General features: G+C 39.4%; 1 protein-coding gene across 2 annotated transcripts in view; it reads left to right on the top strand.

Moving 5' to 3' along the window:
* CPA6 (carboxypeptidase A6) overlaps window positions 1–26,055 on the top strand; it is an 88,195-nt gene that overhangs the window by 17,043 nt on the left and 45,097 nt on the right. For both annotated transcript variants that reach the window (XM_048287046.1, XM_048287045.1), the window contains exon 2: window positions 21,942–22,017. In XM_048287046.1, the coding sequence (XP_048143003.1) occupies window positions 21,942–22,017 (76 nt within the window). The remainder of the gene's footprint in view (window positions 1–21,941; window positions 22,018–26,055) is intronic.

Raw genomic sequence — 26,055 nt, 5'->3', positions numbered from 1 at the left:
TTTGTCAGTTACGAAAATGAATCTAGAATCAACTGGGTATGCCATCATAGATTGTAAATGAATGTACATTTGTGTATATCTTGATTTAAGGTGTTCTGCAAAGAAGCACCTTACTGCTTTTAGAAGTAGAAGGAAGCTGCTGTTAGGGAAAAAAGAGTCTTGATTATCTCCTGGATGTTAAGCTCTAATAAAACATAAAGTTGCTTAAAAGGAGTATCAGTAGTTTCCAAATTAAGTGATATAGGAAATAGAGGAAATAAAGTAGTTTATTCTTGATCTATTCCATTTCTGGTTTCTAGTACTCTTGCCCCTACATCTGACACTTCAGTCTGTATACAGCGTACTTCTGAAGTTATGGATTCGGGTATATTCATGCTGATCTTAAGCATTAACTTTTTTTTTTCCTGCTCAGACTATGCAATCAAAAATAACTGAAATATCATGGAAAACAAGTTTCCACTGTGAACCTATATACTCAAAGCAGGAAAATGGACTAATGCTTTTGTTTTCCCTTATCCATAATTTCTTAAGCTTCTCTTAGAGTCTGCACAAACTGTTTGAACACTCAAAGTCAGCAGTGACTGGGAAAGCAGAGAAGTATCAGGCCAGAGGATTGCAGATGTTGCCCCACTCTGGCTCTGTGTGCTATTTGTCACAGGTGCCACTGACTCCACCAGTGTGTTATGCTGAGTGACAGTCAAGTGCTTTCATGCAAATATCTGCTAAGCAGCCTTTCCCCTCACTGCCTGCATCTTCTTCATTGCACTCCCTGTTCTTGTGACAATGGTGCTCTCACTTCTCTTCCAATTTAGGGCTTATTTAGAAATTGCTACTGCCATCAAACCTCAGACCAGCAATGGGCCACAGAATGGATTATCAATCTTAAATATTCTAATATAAAAAGCCATTGTAGTGTGGTATTACTAAGTATGCTGTTAAACTAATATGAAAATCAATAAAATAGTTTCACTTATGACACTGATATCAGAGAGCATAAATAAAAGAGTTCTGTTTCTTCCCTTGTTTTCTTTTTAGGTGTTGCTCATTAAGTGTGAGCATTAAGGAGACTTATAGAATCAGGAACCTCTTCACTTTCATATCCAAAGTGAAAGCAAATGGCAAGCTAGCAGCCACCCTGCTCTGCTCCCTAAACCAGCCATGGATCTGGTGTATTTCTGTATCATACTGTATTTATCTGGTCATGTGTGATAGTGTGGTCATTTACAACAGTACCAACATAGCACCAGGATGCCACTTACTGCTGTGGCAGCTATATCAAACTCCAGCAGATTACCAGGCTTCCTGTAGGCAAATAGCACCCAAAATACTCATCTACCCAGGGAATTAGGCATCTGTTAACTTACCTGATAGCTTCTTTGTTACACAGTTCATTCTCTTGGCAACTGACCTTCAAAATAAATGTGAAATGCAAACCTCAAAGCATAAGAAGAGCCCCTAAAATATATCAAATCACTTAGTAAAATCCATCACTATTGGCTCAGACAGAATGCTTCCTAATTTAAGGCTGATGTTTATGTTACTCTAAAATAGCTAAACATGAATACTGAAGAGAGGAGAGAAGTTAGAAACATCAGAATTAGTAGTTAAATTTCTACATCACTTAATTTTAAAAGTTTGGTTGATGGCATGAGATTCTAAAATCTGTAAGAACAGGGGATTTATGGGTTTGCAAAAGACCTTTAGAAAGCTATGTACATGCATTACTGGATCGTTAAAATATTTTATGGAGAAGTTTTGAAGAAGAGTGTTTTGGTTTCTTTGACACTTGCTTAAAACTGTAATATTTCACATAAGAGCCTAATGTGGAACTGAGAAAGCTTATTTTACACATTTAAATATGTACCGACTTTGATAGCATTCAGACATCGACACTTGTATAACGTAGTGCCCTTGTAGGCAGAAAACATGTGTCAAGTAGAGCTGGTAAAAACAAAAGTTACTCGGGGTGTTTTTTGATTAAATTGACCTTTGACAGAATAGAAATTTCTGTGAGGTTTTTTCGTGCTTGTGCTGATGCAAAAAAAAAGAGCCATTAGGGGAATTTAAAATATATTTTAATTTTTTTTATGAAAGCTAAATACATTAACTTTCTTCTTACTATTTCTCTGGGAATAAATAAATTTCATGAGTAGTTATCAACAAATTAGAATTTATCTCAATTATGACAAAATTTTGAGGGTGAAATTTCTCTCACCAGAAGACAGGATGACTTGTAGCTCATGTGTTAATGACATGTATTTGAGTGGGGAAAAAGTGTTTTCCACAAGCAGTGATGGAGAATATACATCCACCCTCTCAAATGCATGGTCTTGTGTAGGAAAAATGGCCCTCCAGGAGTTACCCTACCTTTGGTAAATTTGAAGTAGTTTTGGTTAAATTTAAATCTAAGCAGAGGTCTACTTTTAAGTCTTGGCATTTTGAGTCAAAATAACCACCCTTTCAGGTTCTGTGTGAGCAGGTAGCCGGTGCTGAGGACCAGATCTTCTCTACATTATATGGATATGATTGGGTTTGGCTTTGGACTGGCTGATCTCATCTCATGGACTAAAAGCTGATTTGTGGTTGGGGCACATTGCGTGTATCCCAAGAGCATCCCTCAGTTTATGTTCAATCAAATTCATGCACTCTCAGACTGGTCCAATGTGTGCCACAAACCCAGAGGCTGCGTCATAGCAAGAACCATATGTGTGTAGGAAGGGACACGCAGGTTCAGTTCAGAAGTGCACTTCTGATATAAATTAAAATGTTTATGTAACTTCTATCCTTCTCCCAACACTAGCATCTAAAGAATAAGGTGTCTGAAATACTGCAGCTGTTAAACAGCATATCTGCAGCAAAGGATTCTTCCTAATCTCTATCACTTATCATTGATAAAGATACTGAGATCTCTGAAGTGTCTTGAAAGAGAATATGGAACTACTGTATTTGTGTTCTCTTGGTTTTGTAATTTGTGGGTATAATAGGGAGTAATTCCATCCAGAACGATCCAAGATTCTTGTGTATATTTTAAAAAGCTTTACTCAGCCATTGGCTCCTTTTTCAGAAGAATATTTTCACATTGTAATCAGATTTGTACTGCCTAAAAATGAAGTAATTACCTGCTCTGTACCAGGAATGTATTTAAACTAGCAAAACTTTTCCACTTCTTTGCTTTGTGACCCAACATAGTAACTGTAGAACAAATGTAGTTTCTTTAAAGCATTGCCTTACACCTGTACAACATACACATCTGTATGTTGGGACTTCCGTATTGAAGGCTGTTGTGTCAGCAAATATCCGGATCACTTCAAATCACGGACCTTGGAGATTAGGAACCAGCTGACTGACTACTGAAGCAATTCAGATCACTGACACCTTTTCTTTTGTTAGCTGAGGACTGAAATGAGTCATATTTAGAGAACACTATTTGTCCTTCAGTAAAAAAATCATATCAGGGGAAGCAAAATGTTTACCTGTGTGTACCTGAGGCACCCATCTGAGTGGACTTGGGTGAAGGCCCTGTCACCCTTGGCCTGGGTGGTACCATGTGGTCAGCTCAACCCCACAGCTGTGACTGAGCTGTGACACCCATTTGGCACCATCTCGCTGGGTGCTCTCTGCCTTCTCAGCTCCTGCTGTGGGACAGCTGTGCATCCCCCACGAACCAGCCCCACACACGTTAGCTATGCTTACACCACACCCAACACAAAAATAGCAAAGCAGGAACTCTCACTATCCATTTCTTCCTTTAATTCATTTGCAAAGGTGTCTTTTGAACCCCTCCTTTATGGAAACTAAGATATCAATAACAAGAAATACAAATTCTCCAATAACAAGAGTGGTTAATACCAGGCTTTCACTTTTGAAGTTACTATAAATGGAGTCATATTACCCTGAATGGGCCTAAGAAATGTAGAGCAAGTCCCAGCTGCCCTGAAGAGATTTCTGAGACTGGGCTGAAGATTTAAGAGAAGACACCAGCTTGTCTGCAAGCTTCATGGCAGCTTCCCTTGTAGTAAACTAAGCACAGCTGTCGCAGCTTCTTGCTTGAGGGCAGGGGGTTAACATTCCCTTACACACCACACTGTGTTAATCTCCACACTACCTTGGGTTTTTGTTTACTGAAAAAAAGTGAACAGAATCAGTGAGTGCAATTTAAAATGTTTCAGCATCACACTGCTCTTCTTTGTGCAGGTGACACTGTCCAACCGAGTATTCAGCTGGCTGTCACCTACCACAGGTATGTCTGGCTAACTTGGGGCGAGACGACTGCTCCAAATTAGAAGTGCTCTGATAAAAATGCTTTGATAAAGATAACCACCTTTTGACCCATACTAACATTCAGAGAATCTCAAAGCAATTTTATATTGCATATGCTTTCTGGAAGCACATCAAGAGGTGTTTAAGGAATTTAAATTGCTTGAGGCAAGAGGGGAAGGCAAAGGGAAGTGTCTTGCTCTAGGCATCACAACAAAACAGTTGCTGCAGGCAGGAAACTGCCTCTGGTGGGATTACTGCAGATATCTGAGGCTCCTGCAGTACAGCCCTTCATACAGCACCACTGGACACTTTGCTAGATCCATAATGCAGCTGTTCTTTTAATACTTATTTGTACTATGTGTTTCTCACTGTTCAAGACTGTACTTCTTGAGCTAACATGCTACCTCAGAGTTTTCTGTTTACAAAAGCAAACAAAAAATGCACTGGTTTTCTCCTTTCTCTTTCACATCCTTCAGTGGTTCCTTGTTATGCTGGAACTGCCTTACCCAAGCTTCTACTTGACATCATTTTGGTGTGAATATTTAAATCTGCTACTTGGATGCATTGTTGACTTTTACTGTGCTGTTTCCCGGTTGAGTAGTATTAAAAAGTTTGGAAATCTACTACTAAAAAAATATTTAATTAGTATTTATTTTATATTTATATTGTCTCTAATTACAATATTAGTAAGATTTATTAACACTCTCTTTCTGCTCCTGTAAAAAATAATTAAAAGCAGATGATCTTACATACCTATGTAATTTCTTTTCCTGTACAGCTGGTAAAGAGTTAGAAAAGACTAGCTTAACTTCCACCATTTTCACAAAATCAAAATGCTAAATGTGATAGATGAGCTAAGTATGAATGATGAGGTCTGAAAGTGAACTTGTTTTTTTTCCAGCAAACAGGCAGACCTGAGCAGCTTTAATTGTAGCACTCACTACAAGTAGTTTATGCCTGTACTTACAGACTACATAACATACATAATTCCCATGTTAAGCACAGCCATATGGATCTGTTAGGAATGGGCTACAAATTTGGATTATTCCAACAGTCAGAGTACAACCTAATAGTTGCTAACCATCACTGATCTTGCTACAGCCTCTTTTATGAGAAGTCAGAATACCATAACTCATTTCATGCAGACCACATTAGTATGATTGATTCACAGTTCTAGAGCCCCTTTCTGCCACAGAGGAAGAGAAGTTTCTAAGTAAAACAGAAGAGTGAAAACAAAGAAGAATCCTTATAATACACTATACTAGGGATTTTCCTGTGATGCAGTAGACTCCCTTCACTCTGCCATTAAGACCAGACAGGAGACTTCACATGCTGCCTGTGTTATCTCCATGCTAATCTGGGCTACTGAGTCTTTCTGTTGGATTTACAATTGTGTGGTTTGCATTGGAAGGGACCTTAAGGAAGATCTAGTTCTCACCAGGAAAGTTTTCCTTTTCTCTCCATGCAGAATGGGAAAGTTTTCAGAATGTCACGTAATTTCTCACTTACCCCCTTTGTCATTGTCAAGATGTGTTTCAGGTGTAGACTTTTATTGTGAAGTGCTCCAGCTGGGTAAGCCTTCTGGTATAATGGGGAGAATTTTGGTGCTGGCAGCTTTGTTGGGTACTACACCAACTCACCCTACAATCAGGATATTTTTAAGTAGAACAAAATAAAATGAAAGCCATCCGGATAAAAAATGTTGCTGCGAGGGTTGTACTGCAGAATGATTTATTTTCCCGTGTGCCCATGCAAGGTAGGTATATTTTAAACAAATACCAATAATGGTCTTTGGATTTGAGGGCAGTAAACATCCTGCAATGAACATTTTGCCCCAACATCTGTAGATCCCAAATGTCAGAAGATAGGAAAATTCATGACCAGTTTATGCAAGCAGGTGTAACTCCATTGACTTGAATAAAACAATGTGTATTAACACCAACAAAAAAGAAAAGAACACCAGGTGCTTTTGAAAGGTATTTTAAGACACAGTTTATTATTTAAATATTTAATATAAATCTTTCTCCTTCCAGTCGTAAACATAGATTACCTTGAAGTTAAATATCAGCCTCACAACACGGCTATAACATATGGACTGCATTTATTCCTTGGTGAAGTATTTTACCTCTCTTCAGTTACATAAATAACCTCACCAAGACCTGTTAATTTATACATTGCCTTTTAATCCTTATTTGTCACCCTTATTTTAAAAATATACATTTATCTTCTGCTAATGAGAAACAGGAATAAAAGTCATTCTCGGATGGTTCCAGGAAGCGTCAGAATGTGCAGTGGTTAGATTAGTGCACAAAGCTCAAAATAAAGTGCTCAAAGCAGTCATAGCCCTGGCATCAGAGAACAGCAAGTTTAGGAGGAAAAAAAGAGGAAAAAGGCAAGAAAACAGAGAGCCTTAATATATAGAAGATATTAATATAAAATATAAATAATAGAATAAAAAATAGAATATATATTCTATATATATATAATATAAAATAGCTTAACTGCATTGTGCTCTATACTGCATTGGTCCTTATGGAAATATTTCACTGTGTAGGTGATGAAGAGAGGAGTTTTAGAAGGTGATCTGTGTCTTTATCAGTCTGGATAATCTTGAGATGCCCATCCCTCACTATGAGCTGTGTCAGGTCGGGTGGCCTGGCATGACATGGAACGGACCTGGGCCTGTAACACAGGTGATGCAAGTGATGCCTTTTCCTGGTCTTAAAATCAAGAGTCAAATACGTTTAGAAGGGGAAAAGGGATTTTAACTTGGTATTTATTTTAAGCATCCTTAGGTGCACACATCCAGGTCAAACGCACCGAAATGCACACTCCAACCATTTGTTGCAGTGGGGATCCTGCAACACCAATGCACCCCCAAAAGATCGGGTATAACATTATAGGTCTTACTAATTAGCATATCTATCAAAAATTCCCCAATGAGAGGCTTGAATGAGCCCCCCTCCTCAAGGAGCCTTCCCCTGGATGGCTCTATCTTAGTTTACAGAATGTGTTCTGGAGAGGACCTTGGGGTCTGGTGCACATTAACCCCCACCTACGAAGCTTCTAAAATGTTGAGTCTCCTAGCTGAACAAACAAGTCTAAGAATGCAGGCAAAAAACATTAAGAATACAGAAGTTGTAAAAAAGGTATAACAGGGGTATAAAAGAAAAGGCAAAAAATCATCATGGCATCACAAGCACCTGCTGGAAGACAGCTACTCATGATGTGCTTTGCCAAGACACCTGCCTAAGGCTGTTGTTTTTACAAAGTGCTCCCTCTCAGCAGTTCAGAATTTGATTTTGTGGCTGGTCTATTAATGAACACATGTTGGTAGAAAGGGCAATGTTTTCTGGTGTGCCTACAAACATCATCTCCCATGTGTCTTCAGACTGCCATAATACAATAAAATCACTCTGTCTATTCACAGCACCCTGGTAGAAGGTGTGGGAGGGTTACAGCACTGCTCAGGGAAGACCTGTGGAATTGGCCTCCTTTTCAATTGTGTTGAAATTGTGACAAACTCAATAGGTGCAGTTAAGCTGAACTATTCTCTAAACCACAAGCAGAATTTCCACTTTTTTGCTTAGAGAATTCTTACTGTGGCATCCTCTGAGGTCAGGGTATTAGCAAACTAAGAGGCACAGAAGTTTCTGTAGAATTCCAAGTTCTCCCACACAAATAACTATTAACACAATAAAGAAGTAAATCCCAAGCTTTCAATTCCAGATTTATGCAACATGTATCTCTAGTATTCCTTTCAGTCAGAAGTGATTTTGTAGACAACTGACACAGCTTTAATCTAGTGGAGAAAAGTTATTTCTCAAGCAGCTTATAAAAATGGCAAAATATAATTGCGTTAATGGCTGGTGCAGCTGCCTTACAGGAGCTGTCTTCAGAGAATAAATAATTTCATTGCCACTAAAATATTTATATCCCTCCCCAAGCCTTCCATTTGATTTTGTTTTTCAAATGTTATTCTGCATTTGGTGTGCTTTTGTTTACTTTGGCACTATAGGTATCACTTTTCAATGATAGGATAGCAGGTCAGTTTTCTGTAAGATACTCAGGACTGGTTTGAGGAACAAGAGGTAAAGAATTTGTTTTAGAAAATCCAGATCAAAGGAGAGTCAGATTGCATATATGCATATCAAGACTAAGTTCAAAGATTCAGATCCATCATATTATGCACAGCTATCTTGTTTGTATGTGTGGATGTGTTACAGTCTTCCTTCCCATCCATTCCTTGCTGTTAAGTGAGACTACAAACTTGCCATCTAGTATAAACCTGTTTAAATGTAGTATGCTGACATCTTTTTTATCAAGATGTGTAGCTGAGTGAGTGCAAGAACTGTGATGTATGTATTACAACATCATTAGGGATTAAGGATGTCTTATGTGCCTACACAATGCCTCTCACAAGAAAAGACTAAATACCACTTAAGAAATGCACTGCCCTAAGAAGCAGCTGTAGTCACATCATGAGCAGAGCTCTCTTGGGTCGTCTTTCATTTTCTGGGGAGCCAGGGCAGGAGGACCCTCCACTCTAATTCTTTCCCACCACATTATTCATCATTTTTGTGTGGTTTGAGATTTTTTAAGCTTTCACTTTTGACACCAAAAACCAAAACAGCCTGGACCATCTAAATATAGCAAAATATAAAATATATGGCCGCCTGTCTTAACAAGTAATTGGCCAGCACAAATGTCAGTCCTGCTGATTGCAGTGCTGCACGGGTAGTCTACCCCTGAGAAACCTTGTGCCAGGTTGGAACCTAAATTTATGGCTATAAAAATGCAGAAGGATAAAATGTAGTATCCTGATGGGCTAGACCAATGCAAAGGCATTGGGAGTCTTCCACAGCCTTTAGAAAGAGAGCTCCATGTCCAACAAAGTGAGTTTGGTTGTCTTTCACACCCCAGCTCCTAAATACAGCTGACCTGGGTGTGTCTGAGAGGCCCCTGATAATACATAAAGCCACTTTGCTTTTAAAATAATGGGGGAAAACCCCAACAACAACAACCCCCTAACTTTTTCACTTCCCTAAAAAATAACTGAACAAAATCCATTATGTTCAAGATAGAGATTATCAAAGGAAAGGCACTTCTACATAGTTGTTGTGCTGATGTTCACAGCATTTAAAATAAGTAATGAAGAAGATAATTATGTTGATCACATCAAACACTTTTTGGATGCTTTTTTTAAATTTACTGATATATACAAATGCCTCCCCATATTCAGATCCTGCAGGCAATTAGTGTACTGTTAATTTTACTGACATATAAGGTGACTTGTTTGTTCACATGTGGGTCCTAGATGTTGTTCCACATATATTTTCTGTCTTTATTCTTATCTCTCTTATCTATTCTTTTGACAAAACATTGATAGAAGTGCTACAAGCAGTCATCTGAAGAGCTGCTGGCCTGTGAGCTGAGTGTGTCAGGGAGGGCTGGCAGCATGGGCTCTCCAGAGGGGCTGGGTCCTCCGTTTGGGCAGATTATCAAGTAACTCACGTGGTATGAGAAACAAATGGATGTAACCTCTGCATTTCCAAACAAAAAGGCTCAAAAAAAAAAAAAAAAAAAAAAAAAAAAAGTTACAGAGCCTGAAAACAGCTTAAATGCATGTATAAGCAAAAAGATTATAAATAACATCCATAAAGCTGCTTGGAGCAGCTGGAGAAGTGTTTTTCTTTTTCTGGGCTAAAATTGTCCCACCACAGAAGGTTTCTAAACCTTGTCTGTAAATTCATCACCATGGAAAAGTGGTCCTTAGGAAAGAACATTCTGTGAGTCATCATGAACTTTCTCTTTGTAGTACTACATCTAGTTCCAAAGGGTTGTTTTGAACTCTCATATTAAAAAAAAAAAAAATCTGGCCTTTATCCAAAACTTATAAAAATGTGAACATTACAAATCTGTTATATTTAGTAAAATAACACTTCTTATTGCAGGCACATGTATACTTAATTTGTTTATACTTAACAGGAAATCGGATTGATACCCGTAAGGAAAGATGGGTCAGTAAATACACTGCAATTTGAAGTATATGTGGTACAGAATTGTAGCTGTACTTTTCAGTGCATAATTCTTTAAAGTGAAACAAAAAATTTTTCATGGAAATTATTTTTCTCTCCTTCTGCTTCACACATTTGGTTTCCATGTTCACTGAAAACGTAATTAAACATTTTTATTTTCAGATTTATTTCAAAAATTTTTTTGAAAGTTGATATAAAGACAACCCATTGCATTACTGAGCACCCAAAAACGCTTCCAATTTTTTCAATACATTTTACTGAACAACACCTGACAGTGCTAAATGCAAAGTACATTTGTTTATATTGGCTACCCAACAGTGTAGGCTGCTTCCAGGGCACACTCAGACACTCCTCAGCAGTGTGCACCTTGCATCCTTTCACAGGGCAAAGATGGTTGAACTCAGTGCATTACGGTCACACAAGATTCAGCTGGAAGCCAGGATACATCTGGGCTGTGCATTAAACTGGGCAATACTCCCAGGTGCATCTGTACCTTTGCAGTCTTACTGCTAGGTTTGTCTCACTGGTCTCTTTATTCAAGGCAGTTGGTAGAAAGCAAAAATGACACAATGTACCAGGGGTCATGGAGACCAACCACCCAGCATTTTTAATTCAAAGAATTTACCATACATCTCTGCTTTATATATATTGAATCTGTTCCTTTCCTGCAGTATCATTTCCCCTGGAGATATATCTTCCCCTGAAGATATTCTTCAGTACGGCCTGTTTGGAGAAAAATTTGTAAATACCATTTGACCTCAGGCTGGGTGTACAAGGTGTCCCTTTGCTGAGGGACTCTCCTCATTCCTGTTGTCAGGGACTGTAGTGCTTTGGTCCAACCTACTCATTACTGTTTACCTTCTGTGATATAAGAATTAGGACAAAAGCAAAGCAGGCACAAAACTTGAAAGAATATAAAGAAGTTTATTAATAAACCTAAAAGAAGGGGAAAAAAAAAAATCATACCACACCTTCAGAACACTTCTACTCCCCCCACCTTCCTCCCTTCTGCCACTGACAATGTAAAAGACAACCTCTGAGATGTTCAGTCTGTTTACCAATTCCGTAATAGCCTTGTTCAGTTCATTTAGGAAGAGGAGTTTCTCTTGCTCATGCTATGGAGACCATCTCCACAAGAAATTCTCTCATGGCTTCAAGTATCACAAGGAGGCAGCCGCCTGGGTTGGTTTTGAGAGTCCAATCTGGAGCTACTGGGGTACCATTTTAAGGTTGAGCTGTTCAGAAACAAAAGTTCTCTTCACCCATCTCTGGGAGCATTTAATCTCTAAGAGTAGAGGCTCTCCTCCTTTCCTGGGAGACAAGGGTCCTCATCATCTTCATCTTTAGGACTGTCTCTGGGAGTATCTCTAGGAACAAAGGTTTTCTCCTTCCAATTGGAGCAAGAGTCCTCATCGCTTCCATCTCTCCCTGCTCAAACTTCTCATCAAATTACAGCTGCTTCAGCATTTGCTTATTCCAGCACAGGTGCTTTTGCTCACAAGTACAAGTTGAACGCTCCACCCCCCGTGCTTTCATGAAGTTACAATGGGTACTCTGATATATCATAGTCCATCACCACCATAGCTTTACAACAGAATTTCAGCTTTAAGCATCTCCTCTTTCTCCTCCCTCAGGATTTCAGCTCTTCTTTCTTTACTTAATGTCTGCAGCACTTACAGCACTAAAGGGTTAATCTCACCTGGGCCTTGCAGCTGGAATTTTGCTTATTGCTGTTGGTCACATGATCTTTTGCTGGACGGAGGTGCAGCTTTAGCTGAATCTCAGCTGCACTGGAGAGGGGGAGCCGGGCTGCTCTGTCTGCGCATAGCAGGACTGGGGGGGGGGGGGCGGGGATCCCGCGGGTGGAACAGGGCCCATTGGCTCCAGGATGGCTGGCCTCGGCCCGCCAGGCCCTGTAGGGGCCCTGCAGCCACCTGTCCCAGCCCCGGAAACGAGACAGTCCTCCCCCAGGCTTTGTCCATTCTAAAATGTGGACCACAGAGGCAGTCAAAATTTTAGGTGGCTTAAAAAATTGTCCATATTCAAACTAGCCAGCTGATAGGTTCTGTCAGGTCATAGAGGAGTTGTAAGCACCTCTTTGCAAGAACATCACTTCTGGGACTATGCTCGCTAACTCATGACAGGGACACTCTACCTGGACACAAAATATTGCACCTCAGGTCAACACTGTCACCTTGCTCATGTTCCTGTGGGGAAAATTAGAGGGCTTCTTGTGAGACTCTCGGTTGTGGCAGTATTTAGCAGCTAGCATCATGTGTAATTGTTTCTGGGCTTAGTGCTTGCAGATTTACAATTTCTTCTTCAAAATAGCATCCTAAATTGATGAACAGTTCAGCACCCACATCTCTGTTATGCTTATCTGAAACACAGGAATAGCTAATTGTACTGTAATGAAAAAAAAATCCTGCTGTTTTTCTCTAGCTTAACGTAGCAAGACTCCGTGGAAATCAATGGAATTGCACCAGCCTATTGCAGTAACACCAGCAAAAAGAGAATTTCCTTACAAGATTTTCCTCACTTTATTCAGTGAATTTGGTGTATTCCCCAGCTTTGAAATATATGGATCCTGTCCTTCTGCAAAACTGTGGAGAGGCATGTCCTCTTTGTCCTTTATTTGAATAGTGACACTAAATGTGTACTTTCCATGAATTAAAATATATAATCATTATGTAGAAGCAAACTAGGCAATAAATGATGATGGAAGGGTTTGGGGAAACTTAACATGCTACAGACATCTCATGCAGCAGTATTTCACACCATAACAGTTTTTTACTCCATAAATATTTTCATCTTTCTTGCTGTAACTTGCATAAATGAATAAATGCATAGAAAACACTAATGATAAGTCCTAAATTAAATCTAAGCTCACCATCTTGACATTTACTTTTTAAAATATGTATGAGGCAATTTCTCTGATCTCTTTTTTATACACTTACAAACACATGCTTACAAGTTATTTGTGTTTCAGGGCCAAGTACAGTAATGAGTAAAGGCTTCCTCCTGCTATTGCTGAAAGACTTTGTGAAGTCATGAGGGCTTGAGGATCAAGGTCTTAAATTGAGCTCAAGAGATTGCCTATCAGGAATAACCAAATGCTTCCAAACTTGGTCCCATTCAGCAGCAGGAATTGCTACATGCCTTTAACCCTCATTCTCTATGCTTTGAATTATCATTACCTACAAAAAATACAGTTTTTCTCTATTTCCAGTTATTTTCTGAAACTATTCATTCAAGAAAGGTTCAAGACATGTTAGAAAAACCTGATGGACTTAATGACTGAATTAAAAGAACTAGGGTGAAATGCAATAATTTAAGTTTAAGATCATGCATACAGGAATTCTCCCTGTTACTGCAAATCGTTGGGTTGGATCAAGGAGGAAAAAAATCAGCAATGTAGTATTCAGCCACAGGATGACTCTGATTTTCAGTGTGTTAGGACCATAAAATTGAGTTTGTATGAGGTTCTTCAAAGGAGTAACAAAGCTTACACAGTGCTTTTGGTCCACATTCAGAAGCAGAAAACCAGGAAGAAGTGCAGAGAAGAGCTACAAAGACGTCTGATTTAATGATCTCCAGATATCTCATGAACCAAAATTATTCTCTTACTCTATTGAATTATTTCTCCAAAGATGGAAATCATTTTGGAATGAATACAGTACAAGAATTACATGTATTATAATGAGAGGAACAGAGTACTGTTAGAGAAGACCTGGTGGTCATAAGATCTTCCTCTTTGCTGTTAAAGGAAACTATGTAATAAATTCGGCAAGTTTTTTTCTGGGCCGCCTATAGGCATTCTGTTGAAATTAGAGGGGAGGAAAAAGAAATTTAAAATAAACACAGATTTAAGTGAAGAACATGACTTATGAAAATAAAAGTAAAAATTTCTTCTTTTCAGTTTTTCAAAGATAATAGTATTATCTGCTCCTTGAAAAGAAGCCATCAAGGCAGATAAATTACATGCCCCATTCAGTGGTTGTCACACAGTTGGAAATGTGCAGGTATTTGACTGCAGTGGCAAGTCAAGGTCAAGTAAAACCATAATTCATAAAAAGTGGAGTACAGGTAGTTTTTGTTCTATAAATTAAGGATTTTCTGTGAACTTCAAACATTCAAAAGGAAGGGTTTACACTTGTGTGTGGTAAGCTATTTATTAGTTTCAGAAAAATAGCTATTTTACTTACTTCTGAGTATTTGGGATTTTTAATATAAACACACTTTTAAAAATATGGCAAATCAATTTTACCATGTTTTCCTCATGGTCGCACATACTAAACATGGGCAATTTTATCAGAATACCACCAGTTTAAAATTTTCATGCAAGACTGTAGAAGACTGCTTTCATTGAAAATATACTTTGCGTTTTCCAGGTTTGTAGCTTGCCTGAACAACCAAAAAGGGGGGGGTTTTCCAACCTTTGAGCATATTTCACAATTTCATAGCTGTCTTCAGAATAAGAGAGCGTGGACATCTCTTGTTTGGACTCTTTGCTGTTATTTTACAAATATCAATACATTGAAAAAATTGGAGATGTGGAAAATATTAGATTATTTGAAAAAGAAAAGGGTTTTTTTCAACATCATTGAAGGCTGTAGAGTAAATGCAGAATGTTTCAAGACTTAAGAAGAGTTGTAGAATTTCGTTCTGTGGAAGCTGTATTTAGCACTTTCCATCTGTGGTCCCTGCCTTGCTCCCATTACCATAGCCATCAAGAAGCTTAAAAGCTGTGAGTTTATTTGTATCTCCATACTCTCACAAGTTTAAAGGATGAGATCATCCCTGTTTATAGGGGCGGGGAGCTGAACCGTGCTGCACTGTCAGCCGAGCATAGCTCTGCACCCCAGCCTGTCCATCGGGCTTTGCAGGCAGGTCTGAGATTTGCGCCCAGTCTCGTACTCAGGCTGAGTGCCAGGCTTTGGCAAGTACCTGTGCTTCAAGCACACCCACCACGACAGAGCCCAGAGTCTTGCTCAGGCCATTGGAACAGATGGGGAAGAGAGGGACCAGACAAACCAATCCACCATCAAATGTCTCTAACCAAATACAGAGTGTGTGGTTTTCACACGTGAATGGATATAGAGTATATGGATCTCAGTATAAGGAACCTTCTGCCAAGCCTGCACTGAATCTCACAGGCAGATGACCTGTGATTGTTTGTTCAAGGTCTTAAAGGAAGTTGGAGCACAAAAAGTTTAATGCAGCCCTCTACCACTGAACCATTTCCCCCTTCAGCCTTCTGCTCTTGGTATCTAAATTCTGTAACAACTTTCTTTCAGATTTGGTGTTCTTTCTTTCACTGAGGCCAAGAGCAAATCTGCTGCACAAAGTCCTGAGATACTTAGTTTGGATATAGTTGCTGCAGTTGTCTCAAAATGTACACAGGGCTTAGAATGAATTGAAGAAACTCTGAAGCTCAGAAAAGCCAGTGAGATTCTGTGTGGACTTCCAACATGACAGGACCTGCAGGAATGTGCAGGCCATGGACTGGACTCTGGCCTGAAGTTGAGCTAAGTGATCCAAACATGGATAAATGATGGCACATGACATGAGAAATTGTTGGCTATGACAATGTGAGAAGCCGACAAAAAAATCAGATAGCACTGTGAAGGACAGCTAGATCTTGCAGGAGGTAAAGGAGGAGGTACTTGAGAAATGGTTGAATTTCACAGGTAATTGAAAGGGAGTACTGGGGACATTTTGTGGGCAACAATACCTAAGTAACCCTATCAGTGATATGTATGAAGCTGAGATTACCTAGAAATATCAAATTTGGGTACAGATATAGCAAAGCTGGGACCAGTTGGGGAAAAGTAATTAGGTCTAAGTTGTTTATTTGAGAGGAGATGGAGAGAGGAAGCAAGGTACAAGTGTGGTGAAAAAAGGGAAGGTCAAGAACAGGAAAAGGGATAAAATACATGCAGCTGATGTAATCAGATCTGTTCAGGGCACTGACTGGGTAGTAATCATTTGCTACAGCCTGATCAGGACATTACACTGATCTTGTCTGGCCACACCACACAAGTTCAACATGCCTCTGCAGTCAGGATGAAGAGGGAATATAAGGGGAAGATTTCCTGTTTGGGCAGAGGAGCACCCAGATGGATAGATAAACACCCTGGTACTGCCAGGCCTATGCCAGGCCTGACAGCATCACCATCTACTCATCGCTTCCTTACAAAGCACGGAGCAACTCACCTTATTGCCATGAGCCACGGCAATAAAGAAATAGATGAGGTTATAGCGGAAGCTCTGTTCAATAATATGTTACCAGGATGATGGTGATCCTTTCTTTAAAAGTAGCAGTAGTTCATATAATGTGTCATTGGAAGGATCACATCCAAGTTAAAAAATCATCAGCTGTTTCATGCAAATATGTTATTACAATATGTTTCTTAGGAAGTTAATATGAATGAGTATACATGCTGTTTCATTTAAGCAGATTAATGCAGCCTCTCCCCTGGATCTTAACCCTGCACAGTTAGCACAGTATTTCCTTGTCATCTGGTTGCTTAATTTGGTCTATTTGTTTGTCTTAAGTGTGTATTGGTCTTGTTACTTCTTATTTTATTTTCTGCCCTGAATCACTGCCCTCTTTCTCTCTTCTGTTTGCACATGACTGGATGACACTTGATGAAGCAAGACAGCATTCATTACCATACACAGCTGGTTTTTCTTTTCTGAGACAGAGACATGCACTGAAGCAATTGGTTCCCACTACTTGTGTTTAAGCTAGATGTCCCTATAGGCAGTGTTTTTGAGACACTGAGGGACAGCTTTTATTGGAAAAGCATTGCTCCTTAGTCGGAATGAAAATGGGAATTTTTGCAGTTATCAACATTTCCATACCATGTGTCTGTGAAAAGGAGCTCTTCAAAGGAAGATGGCTAGTAATATAGCACAGCTTTAGTCTGTAAAGTTTCCTACTTGGTAAAGAAACCCTTTTTGCACCTGAAAAACATCCCTGAAACTCAGATATTCCGTGTCCAGGAGTTAGGATGTAAGCTCAGCTTCTCAAGAAGTCATTTGTGCTATCCTGATAAATACAATGCAGTAACATACTTTGCCTTCTCAGCATTTCTGCCTACATTACCCAAGCAACTATTTTTCATTCAAAATTATAAACTAGCTAGCTCTTTCTTATACGAGGAATGGTATCAGTTTTCCTGCCTTAATAGCTAAAAGGCAGAAAATATATACATTGCTATCTGGACAATACAAATGGTGTTCTCTTCTGTTTGGATCAGCATCTGCTGTAATACAAAAAACCATAATGAAGGGCTCAGGAAGTTTTGTAAAGTTCCCTTTCCAGATGTCCCCACCAGGTCTCAGGAAGAAGCCCAGCCTTATTTATCTATCTTGATTTTGTAACAGTATTGAGTCACAGTTTAAACTCTTCATCCCAGTAACAGAGAGAGAGTAGAACATTAATGTTTTATTATTTCTTAACCTTTTGACTATCAGAGTTTAGTGGAGAAAAGGGAATGAAGCAATTGATCTTTCATCACAAATGATATCTGGTGGCATATTGGGAGTTGACGAGAGGCTTTCAAAGTGTAGATATTTTCAGATGTGTCATTCAGCCTTAATGAACCACTGAAGTGCAGCAACTATGGCAGCTTGCTCTCAAGAACTGTAATCCCTCCTGTACCATTAGGAATGGATGCCTGTAAGTGGGGATTTATTTTCTTTCCTATTTTTTAGCATAGGTATTTGATTTATAGCATATCACTTCTTAAACTGTGTTTAAAATACTTGTAAAGCCTTTGTAAACATACTTCTATTAAATTCCATGGGAGAGCAGAGATCTGATTAAGGTTCCCATTAGTCAGGAGAATAAAACAATAAGAAGGATTTTCCTGAAGGAAATGAGGAATTTACATAAATGCAGTTCATGCCATGTGAGTTCATCAGGAAAGTTTCATGAGAGAGAACTGCTAATTCCATCAGTAAAGAAGTTGTAGATGTGCTGCAGAATAGTTTCTTTGGATCCATCTGGTCTGTTCAGAGATGAGTAAAACGATGAAGTAAATGGAAAAAAAACCTCAATGAAAAAGCCAAAGAAGTAAACCAAGAGGTTTTAGTCCCCATTGGCGTCAGGGAGTATCACCCTTTCCAGGGCCACGTAGAATATTCTGTGTTTCAAAAGCAGGTGTGTCATTTCTCATGCTGTTCCTGAAAAATATAAGGGGGTGATGAAGGGAAAAAAAAGTGTCATTGCATGTCAGTGCTGGCCAACAGCTGGTCACCCATTTTGCTCAGACATGAGGCTGTCCCTGGGGACATCAGCTGTCTGGCTTCTGCTCTTTGCTCACCACGCTCATTCAGTCAGTACTTTTACTAAAGCTTGTGTTTTGCTCTTGGCAAAGGCTTTCAACTGTGTTTACACAAAATTCAAAAGATCTCTCTAAGTCCTAGCTTTAAATTCCATTAGCCTAATTGCTAGGGGTAAATTGAAAGTTTGTCATGGTGGATATAAATTTCTACATTAATTGATACAAAATATATCCCATCTTGCTGTTTGTTTAGAAGGTTTTAGAAATAGGCTTTAAAAAAAAGATTTAGAGGCATCATGGTTAGAAAAATAACCTTACCTGCATAAATCAGCAGACTGCTGACATATGTCTGCAGGCAACAAAACTTTCTCTAGACAGACACGATTACTTGCTTCTTTCTCCTCAACAGCTCAACATGAAGGATGGCAGGCAACCTCACCAGGGGATGGTCCTGAGTGTTTGGGGTGCAGCTGCCATTTATCAACCATATTAGTCCATGATCTGGTAGATTTTGTTGTTGGCTTTTAAATAGTGGGTAGGTTGCTGAATTTCTACCCTGAATTCCATGGTATTGCATAGTGTTCAAGGTAATCGTTCGATTTCTTTAATGTGAACTGTAACCAGAAAAACTATAAAGCTAAAAAAATTACCTTAGGACTATGGTTTTTGACTGGTAAACATCTGTAGTAAAGCTAGATTTGCAATCTGTGCTTTGTTGAAGAATGCATAATGATTATCCACTGGCTAGCCAGCCTGCAGAAGTGGGTGTTAGCAGATAGTTCTCAGGAATCCAGCGTATTCCTACATCTTGCATGCACAAAAATTGAAAGAGCCTTGCCATAATGGCTTCACCATCTTTTAATAAAATACTAAAATTACCAGGTATGCTAGACTGCTTGCTATGAGCTCTCTAGCAGCAGACCCAGCCACAGCTTGAGGCATTTCCCAACAATGTGTCAAGTGATCAATCTGTCACAGCACCAGTATTTTCCTCTTTAGGGCAGGTTTTTCGTCACATTGGAAATGACAGAGTTGCTGAGCTAATTGAAGACAGTTTACAGTGATGTGTATTAATTCAAGACCATACCTAAGTGATATCCGTTCCTTCAAAATTCCATTACAGCTGTGTAGCACATGCTTAGCTACTTATTTCATTAAAATCTGGTTTTTATATGTTGGTTGTACCAATCCTTCCAGACATGTCTGATGAATCTTTATTAGCTACATCAACTTCCTGGGCAATAATTACTTCTTTATTACTTCTTTATTATTTTCTTCTTAACAGCAGTTTAGTGCTTAGAAAGAAGTGAGTAATGGAAAAGAATATTACTGTTGTATGTATGATAAATTCAAAGCATCTATTTTCTTTTAAAAGATGCAGCAGTTGTAGTACTCTAAGAGATTTATTCCTTTCTGTGCAAGCTCCTTTACAGGAGGTTAAACTTGTCTTGGAAGCAAAGTAATTTCCCCTAAATTTTTTGGGCTGCCAAATTATAATGGGAGAGCTTTCAGGAATCTTTCTTCTTAGGCATAAACTATTTGTCCAGTAAAGTCAACAGCAGCCGAGGAGAATGGACTGAGGTCCACACCTCTGGGCACATCAGTGTTATTGCAGCAGGAACCTGGAGTCTAATTGGACCAAAGACTTAATGCCATGAAGGAGTTGGAAGGCTTGGGACCTGTCTACAGGGAAAACTCAGCAGGGGTGAGAACCGAAACTGGAGAGCTAAGACAGAACGAAGGATTAGAGGCTGACCAAGGGGAGCAAATGTTGACTGTAGAGAAAAGACTAAGAAAGAAGAGGATGTAAGGGAAAATTATTTCCAGAAAGAGGTAAGCTATTTCAGAATTCAGAATTTATTAGCAGTGCTTTCTTCTGAAACACTTACTGGCAATATTTAATGCTTACCTACATATGCATTAAGGATTTTTGCAACAAAGGTGAGTCCTACCAGAGCTGTAGCTGCAGTTCACCAAAGGCAAGACCTAGTGCTTTGGAACAGCAGCAGCTTGGGATCCTTCCTAAAACGGTGAGCCAGCAAGGGCACACTCAGCAGTGCTGTTTCTAGTTGGCCAAATATCTTCTCAGCAGACTCAGAACCTTCAACAAAGTAGGAGAGCTCATGAGATATTTAAGGGACAAACCTCTCAATGTCAAGGGAAATTCTACTGTGTGAAATTCCCAGATGATATAGAAATTGTAGGCCAATAAATTGTTTAAAAGGCATTCTGGATAGTGGATGGAACTGTAGAAATACAGATATGCATGACCTCCAAGGTCTCTTGGAAGAGAAGTACTGGTTATCAAAAGTACAAATAAAAAACTCAAAATGTAGTAAAATGGCAGAATTCACATGGGGCACGTAAAGTTATTTCATCCTTCTTGTGTATGGCTGATATTTTAGTTACATGATCGTGCCCTCTATTTTCTGTGGTCTCCAGCATCCCATTGGTCATGACATAGATGGTGGTCGTTGAAGGGTCATTCAGTTTCTTGCTTCCTGTTTGCATAATTATGTTGAGATCATGGAATCATAGAAAGGCTTGAGTTGGAAGGGACCTTAAAGGTCATCTAGTTCCAGCCCCCCCTGCCTGCAGGGGTACCTTTCACTAGAACAGGTTGTTCAGAGCCTCATCCAACCTGGCCTTAAACACTTCCAGGGATGAGGCATCCACAACTTCTCTGGGCAGTAAGTTCTAGTGCTCCTCACAGCAAAGAATTTCTTCCTCGTGTCTTACCTAAACTTACTCTACTTCAGTTTCTGTTAAAGAAAGTTAATAAAATTAGCTACTAGTTTTTTTAGAACCTCCTGAGCATGTATGAGCAGCTATTTACTTCACAAAATTTGTGCAAGTTTTAATGGGTAAAGCAAAAGGCATGCCCTAATATGAAGATCACCTCTTTTCTCACATCAACTCCTCTCTTTAATGCATGAGAACAATGAACTTTTCAAAGGCATTTGAGGGTTTAAACATGAAAAAGCAATGTATTTTACTTAATCTCATCCTCGGAAAGAGATTAATTACTTTGGAAAAAAAATAAGTGCTTTGTTCTGAGGCATTTGTTCAGTATGGAAGATGTCAGCTTGAATGGTTTAACTTAGAAGGAATGAACAAAGCATTTACATAGAAATGGAAGGTCAAGCTGACACTGATCTGTAAAGAGCAAATAATTTCTATGGAAGTGCATAGTCCAGCAGCAAGCTCAGAAGCAGAGCTTCAGCTCACCCAACATTTCGCAGATGCTGAAAAAGAGCACAGTTGCAGTATCTATCTGAACCTAATTACTGTCCCATTGTACTGCTGCAAAGAGTCCTAAAGTGCCAATTCAATTTTCTGTTATTGGCAGTGATAAAGTCATACGAGTTGTTCCTGAGAGCGACAGGGAAACACAGATCCTGAGGGCTGCGTTCAACAGGCTTAAGGTGAGTTTCATTATTTTCATCTTCTTTTTCTGATCTTTTTTGAAGACTGTAGTGGGTTAACAAACTTACCTTTCATTTGGCACTTCAAATTATTTTATTATCTGGAAAGCAGTCTTTGCCCAATAAATTCCTAATTTACCAATAAAATAGCATATGAATTAGATTCATCATGCCTGACAAATTTAACAACACTTATTGCCTTAAAGTAATGGAGGTGCCACACTTGTAAATTTGCTTTCTTTGCTCTTCCACTTCTTGCTAGCATACATAGTTGCTTCATTATCTGCCCAATGGTGTTATTTAAAACACTGAGAAATTTAAAGTTGTGAACAAACAGAGGAATATGAAAAAGGAAGTGGCTTCAGTTTGAGAATCTCTCTGGCAGAATAACTTTCTAGTAGCAGTTGAGATAGTGTTTATGATACTCACTAGAAAGCTAAAACCTTTCTTCCCTGGCTTTTCCCTGCAAATATAAATGAAAAGCAGCGGTGCCACTGCAGCAGGGCAGCACAGGAGCACTCTGCATCATGCTGCTTTGCTGGCACAGCTTATGAAGGCAGAGGCAGTCTTTCCACAGCAGTCTGGCCCACTGTCTCAGAGGATGGGCAGCACCTGTAAGCCAGGTCTATGGTCTGAAAAAAAGGACTGTACCATGAGCATGCACTGCCCCAAGCACTATGGGAAAGGGATAAGCCTCATTAATAGTCAACAAAACACAGCCTAACTAGAGCAGAATCAGGGAAGTAACAACTTGATCACTGTTAAGTACCACAGTGTTTGGAGCATGTGCAAAAGCTTTGGGCTGCTCACTGCCTTCAACTCCAGCAAACTATTAGGCAGTCTGTGGTGTAATTCTGTCTCTGTTGTTGAAATCTTACATAAATGATTGTGTTCTCTGTGACAAAAAAATGAAGGTGCATCTAATTTTCTAGTCCAATAGTTAACATCTGTGATATAAGTAAATCAAATCTCTGTCTGCATACCAAATAAAACAAAACAGAACGAAGATGTTAGAAGAGGTCTTACACCCTCCTGAAAAACATTCCATCTTTCAATTATGACAAAGCTTTCTTGCTACTTTTTTTTAAAGAAAGAAGACTGAGCTACCTTAGGTACCTTAGCTCAGGAGAGGGCTTACTGCTGTGAATACTCCAGCAGTCAAGACATTGACACCTCACTAGTCTTAAGTAAGAAAGCTGAGGCTGTCTCCATCACATCTGCATTTCTTAATGCTATGTTTGGTTAGTTTCCCATTAAAGATGCTATATTTTGTAACCCCCGTTCTCAAGACATCCAGCCTGTGCACGTGTTGCAGGAAAAATTTCAATGTTCAACAGAGGCCGTGTCATGATGCCATGGATTACCACACTTCGCACTGTAATGCCCAACTCTCCTAAAGAATATTGTCTTATGTTTGTTACTGCACTGCTTATTAAGGACCTGACCCTCACTGTGAATGCTACTGTAACACACCAAAAAGGATACTTGTTTTGCTCCCAATTAGGAAAAAAACCTAACCATAAAACCAAGCAATACATGTGGAAGCTGGGTTTTGCATTAATTTCTCCCCCCTGGATGTTGGAACATAAAGAGGGAGCACATGTGTTTTTTCCTTTCTCCTCATATTGTAAACCCTGCAAAGCAAAAGGGTTACTCACCTTCCTGTAACTGTTTCTCATTACAGAGCTCCCTTAGGCTCCCAGAAAGAAATCCCTTCACTCAATTCCATCAAAGTGGGAGCAGTAGAAACTTGAATAAATAATTGCATGCTGTAGCTCTGAGAGCAGGATAATAAAATTTTGGCAAACTGCATCAGAATCTGACTAGTTAATTAGAGAATGATTGATTCTGATGAGAAACTAAGCTGAGGAGGTTGAAATGAAGACTGAAAAAAGAGAAAGTATCGTGTCACCCAGTTTCATGAAGACAGGCTGGGTTTGGCTGCGTGTCAGGTCTTAGGGCTCTTCTGTCTGCAGCTGCTTCACTGCCCATCTGCATGGGGTGGAAGAGACACCTCAGTGGATAACAAGTAACAGATATGTTTAACATTAAATTATCATATTTTGTCCCCTGTCCCGGTTTGAAATAAAAATCTCAAGTTATTCCCTCATGAAGAAGTGGATCAATAATGACACTCTTCAGAAGTGCCCAGTCCTTACAATACCAGCAAAAGTCAGTAGTGGCTGCAAGTCATCAGCCCCTCTGGAGAACCACGTATTTAGAGTTGTGCAATTTTTAAGTCTCCAAGTCAAGTTTCCCCTGTCCTTCTCCCTGCCCCCCACGCCCCAGACTTCCAGAGCTGAAATTCAATGGACAGTGGATTTATGTTCTGTTTTTTAAATATGACCCTTTAAGCACGATGTTGATTATGTGCTCAGGAGGAAATGGAAGACAGTGCACAAAAAAAACCCCCTCTGTAGTGCAAAATAAGCTGCAAACAAACCCCAGATATACTCCTGCTGCCATCTTAACACAGTATGCCTGACAAACAACAGGAATATGAGCAGGAGTGTCAACAGGCGTACAAATTGCTGTAATTACAAAGACTGCATTTCAGATTTTTTCATTTTTGAGTCAGAAAACCAGAACTGGTTTGAGACACATCTCCTTTGAATCTATTTTGGTTTGAGCAGTAAATGAATAGCAACCTGTTACATTACTCACACATTCTGTCCCTCAAGGGGGAAATCAAGATGGAACCAGGATCCTTTTGAGACAGTTTGGTTATGTTACTCAGTGTTGTGCAAAACTCAGTTTTCAACCTGAGTTATGATATGGCCTGATAGTGTTCTCTACCATTGTCAGTATTATAACAAGAAAAGTCAATAAAAATAAAACTTATATCACTTCTGTTGTTAAATTGAGAAGAGTACATGCACTTGGGTTTCAATTCAGACATGTTTCTCTACCCTGGAAAACTGGTCTACTAGAGATGAGGTATATTTCAGAGGACCAAAAGTTACACTCTCTAGGGATGTCAGGATTAGTCCCCGTTAGTCAAGCAGGAATTGCAGTGCAAAAGTCATTTGGGGAGCCCAATTTACCCCTGGTGTCATCCATGCACAACATAATTATTTTGAATAAATTCCCTGGACAGTGCAAGCACAGAGTAGATTCTGCAAAAATGGATTGTATGCTTGGTGCAGAATTTCCTTGCATAGAACAGACAGTGGTAATAGGGCAAAGGGAAGATAATCCCTCCTGTCACAGGCTTCTTCCTCACCGGGTCTGGTGGAGGGAGGTTTTCTAAAGACTTGGGGTGTTTTCTGTTCATTCCAGCCATTTCCTTCTGCCCTTAAACTTACACTTGTAAGGCAGAGTGACTTAGCTTTTTCTTCTGACCTACCTCTCATAATCCAAAGAATTATAAGAAAAACTCCTCTCTGTTCAGTTCAAATGACCCTATCCTTCTGAAGGGTGTTATCACAAAGAAGCTTGAAAAAATGATCCTGATGATCCTACTGCAAAGGCAATGTATTTTGGTGTCAGGCAGAGAATAAAGCAAATGCAAAGATACCCCTCCTTATTGCCTACTGATTTGGACAAAGAGAAAAGAACCAAGAAGAAAATAAATGGGCAGCGGAAAGAACAGTAATGTATTGTTTCCCTCATTTTGTTTTATATGCCAGTTTCTTAATTATTGTCCTTACCACTGATCTTCTTGAGTAGATTTTGTCATTTACAGTCTACTCTAGCTGTTTTCTTTCAGAAAGAAACACCAGGGCAGTGGGGAAGTAAGTGGTGAGAGCTCTGCCTTTTGCCATGCTGAAGCCAATGCCGCAGAGGTCAGCAAGGTCCATCCCTTTTGGGAAAAGCACCAGACACAAAAGGAATACTTTCCTGAATGTGCATTTACAGAAACCTACACTGAGTTATCCTTGAAAGATCATCTTGGAATTGTCTCTATGTCTTGATGTATTTGAAGTCTCTTAGAGTATGTCCCCAGTGATTAACTTGGGCAGTGGCAGCCGAGCTAAAACATAACAGCAAAACTCATGTAAGAGTTTGAAGGACTACTTAGGGGTTTTCATCCACATG

The sequence above is a fragment of the Corvus hawaiiensis genome, chromosome 26 (assembly GCF_020740725.1).
Source record: "Corvus hawaiiensis isolate bCorHaw1 chromosome 26, bCorHaw1.pri.cur, whole genome shotgun sequence".
In the NCBI taxonomy this organism is placed as follows: Eukaryota; Metazoa; Chordata; class Aves; order Passeriformes; family Corvidae; genus Corvus; species Corvus hawaiiensis.
The sequence above is the reverse complement of the archived record's forward strand: the minus strand, read 5'-3'. Positions and strand labels throughout refer to the sequence as shown.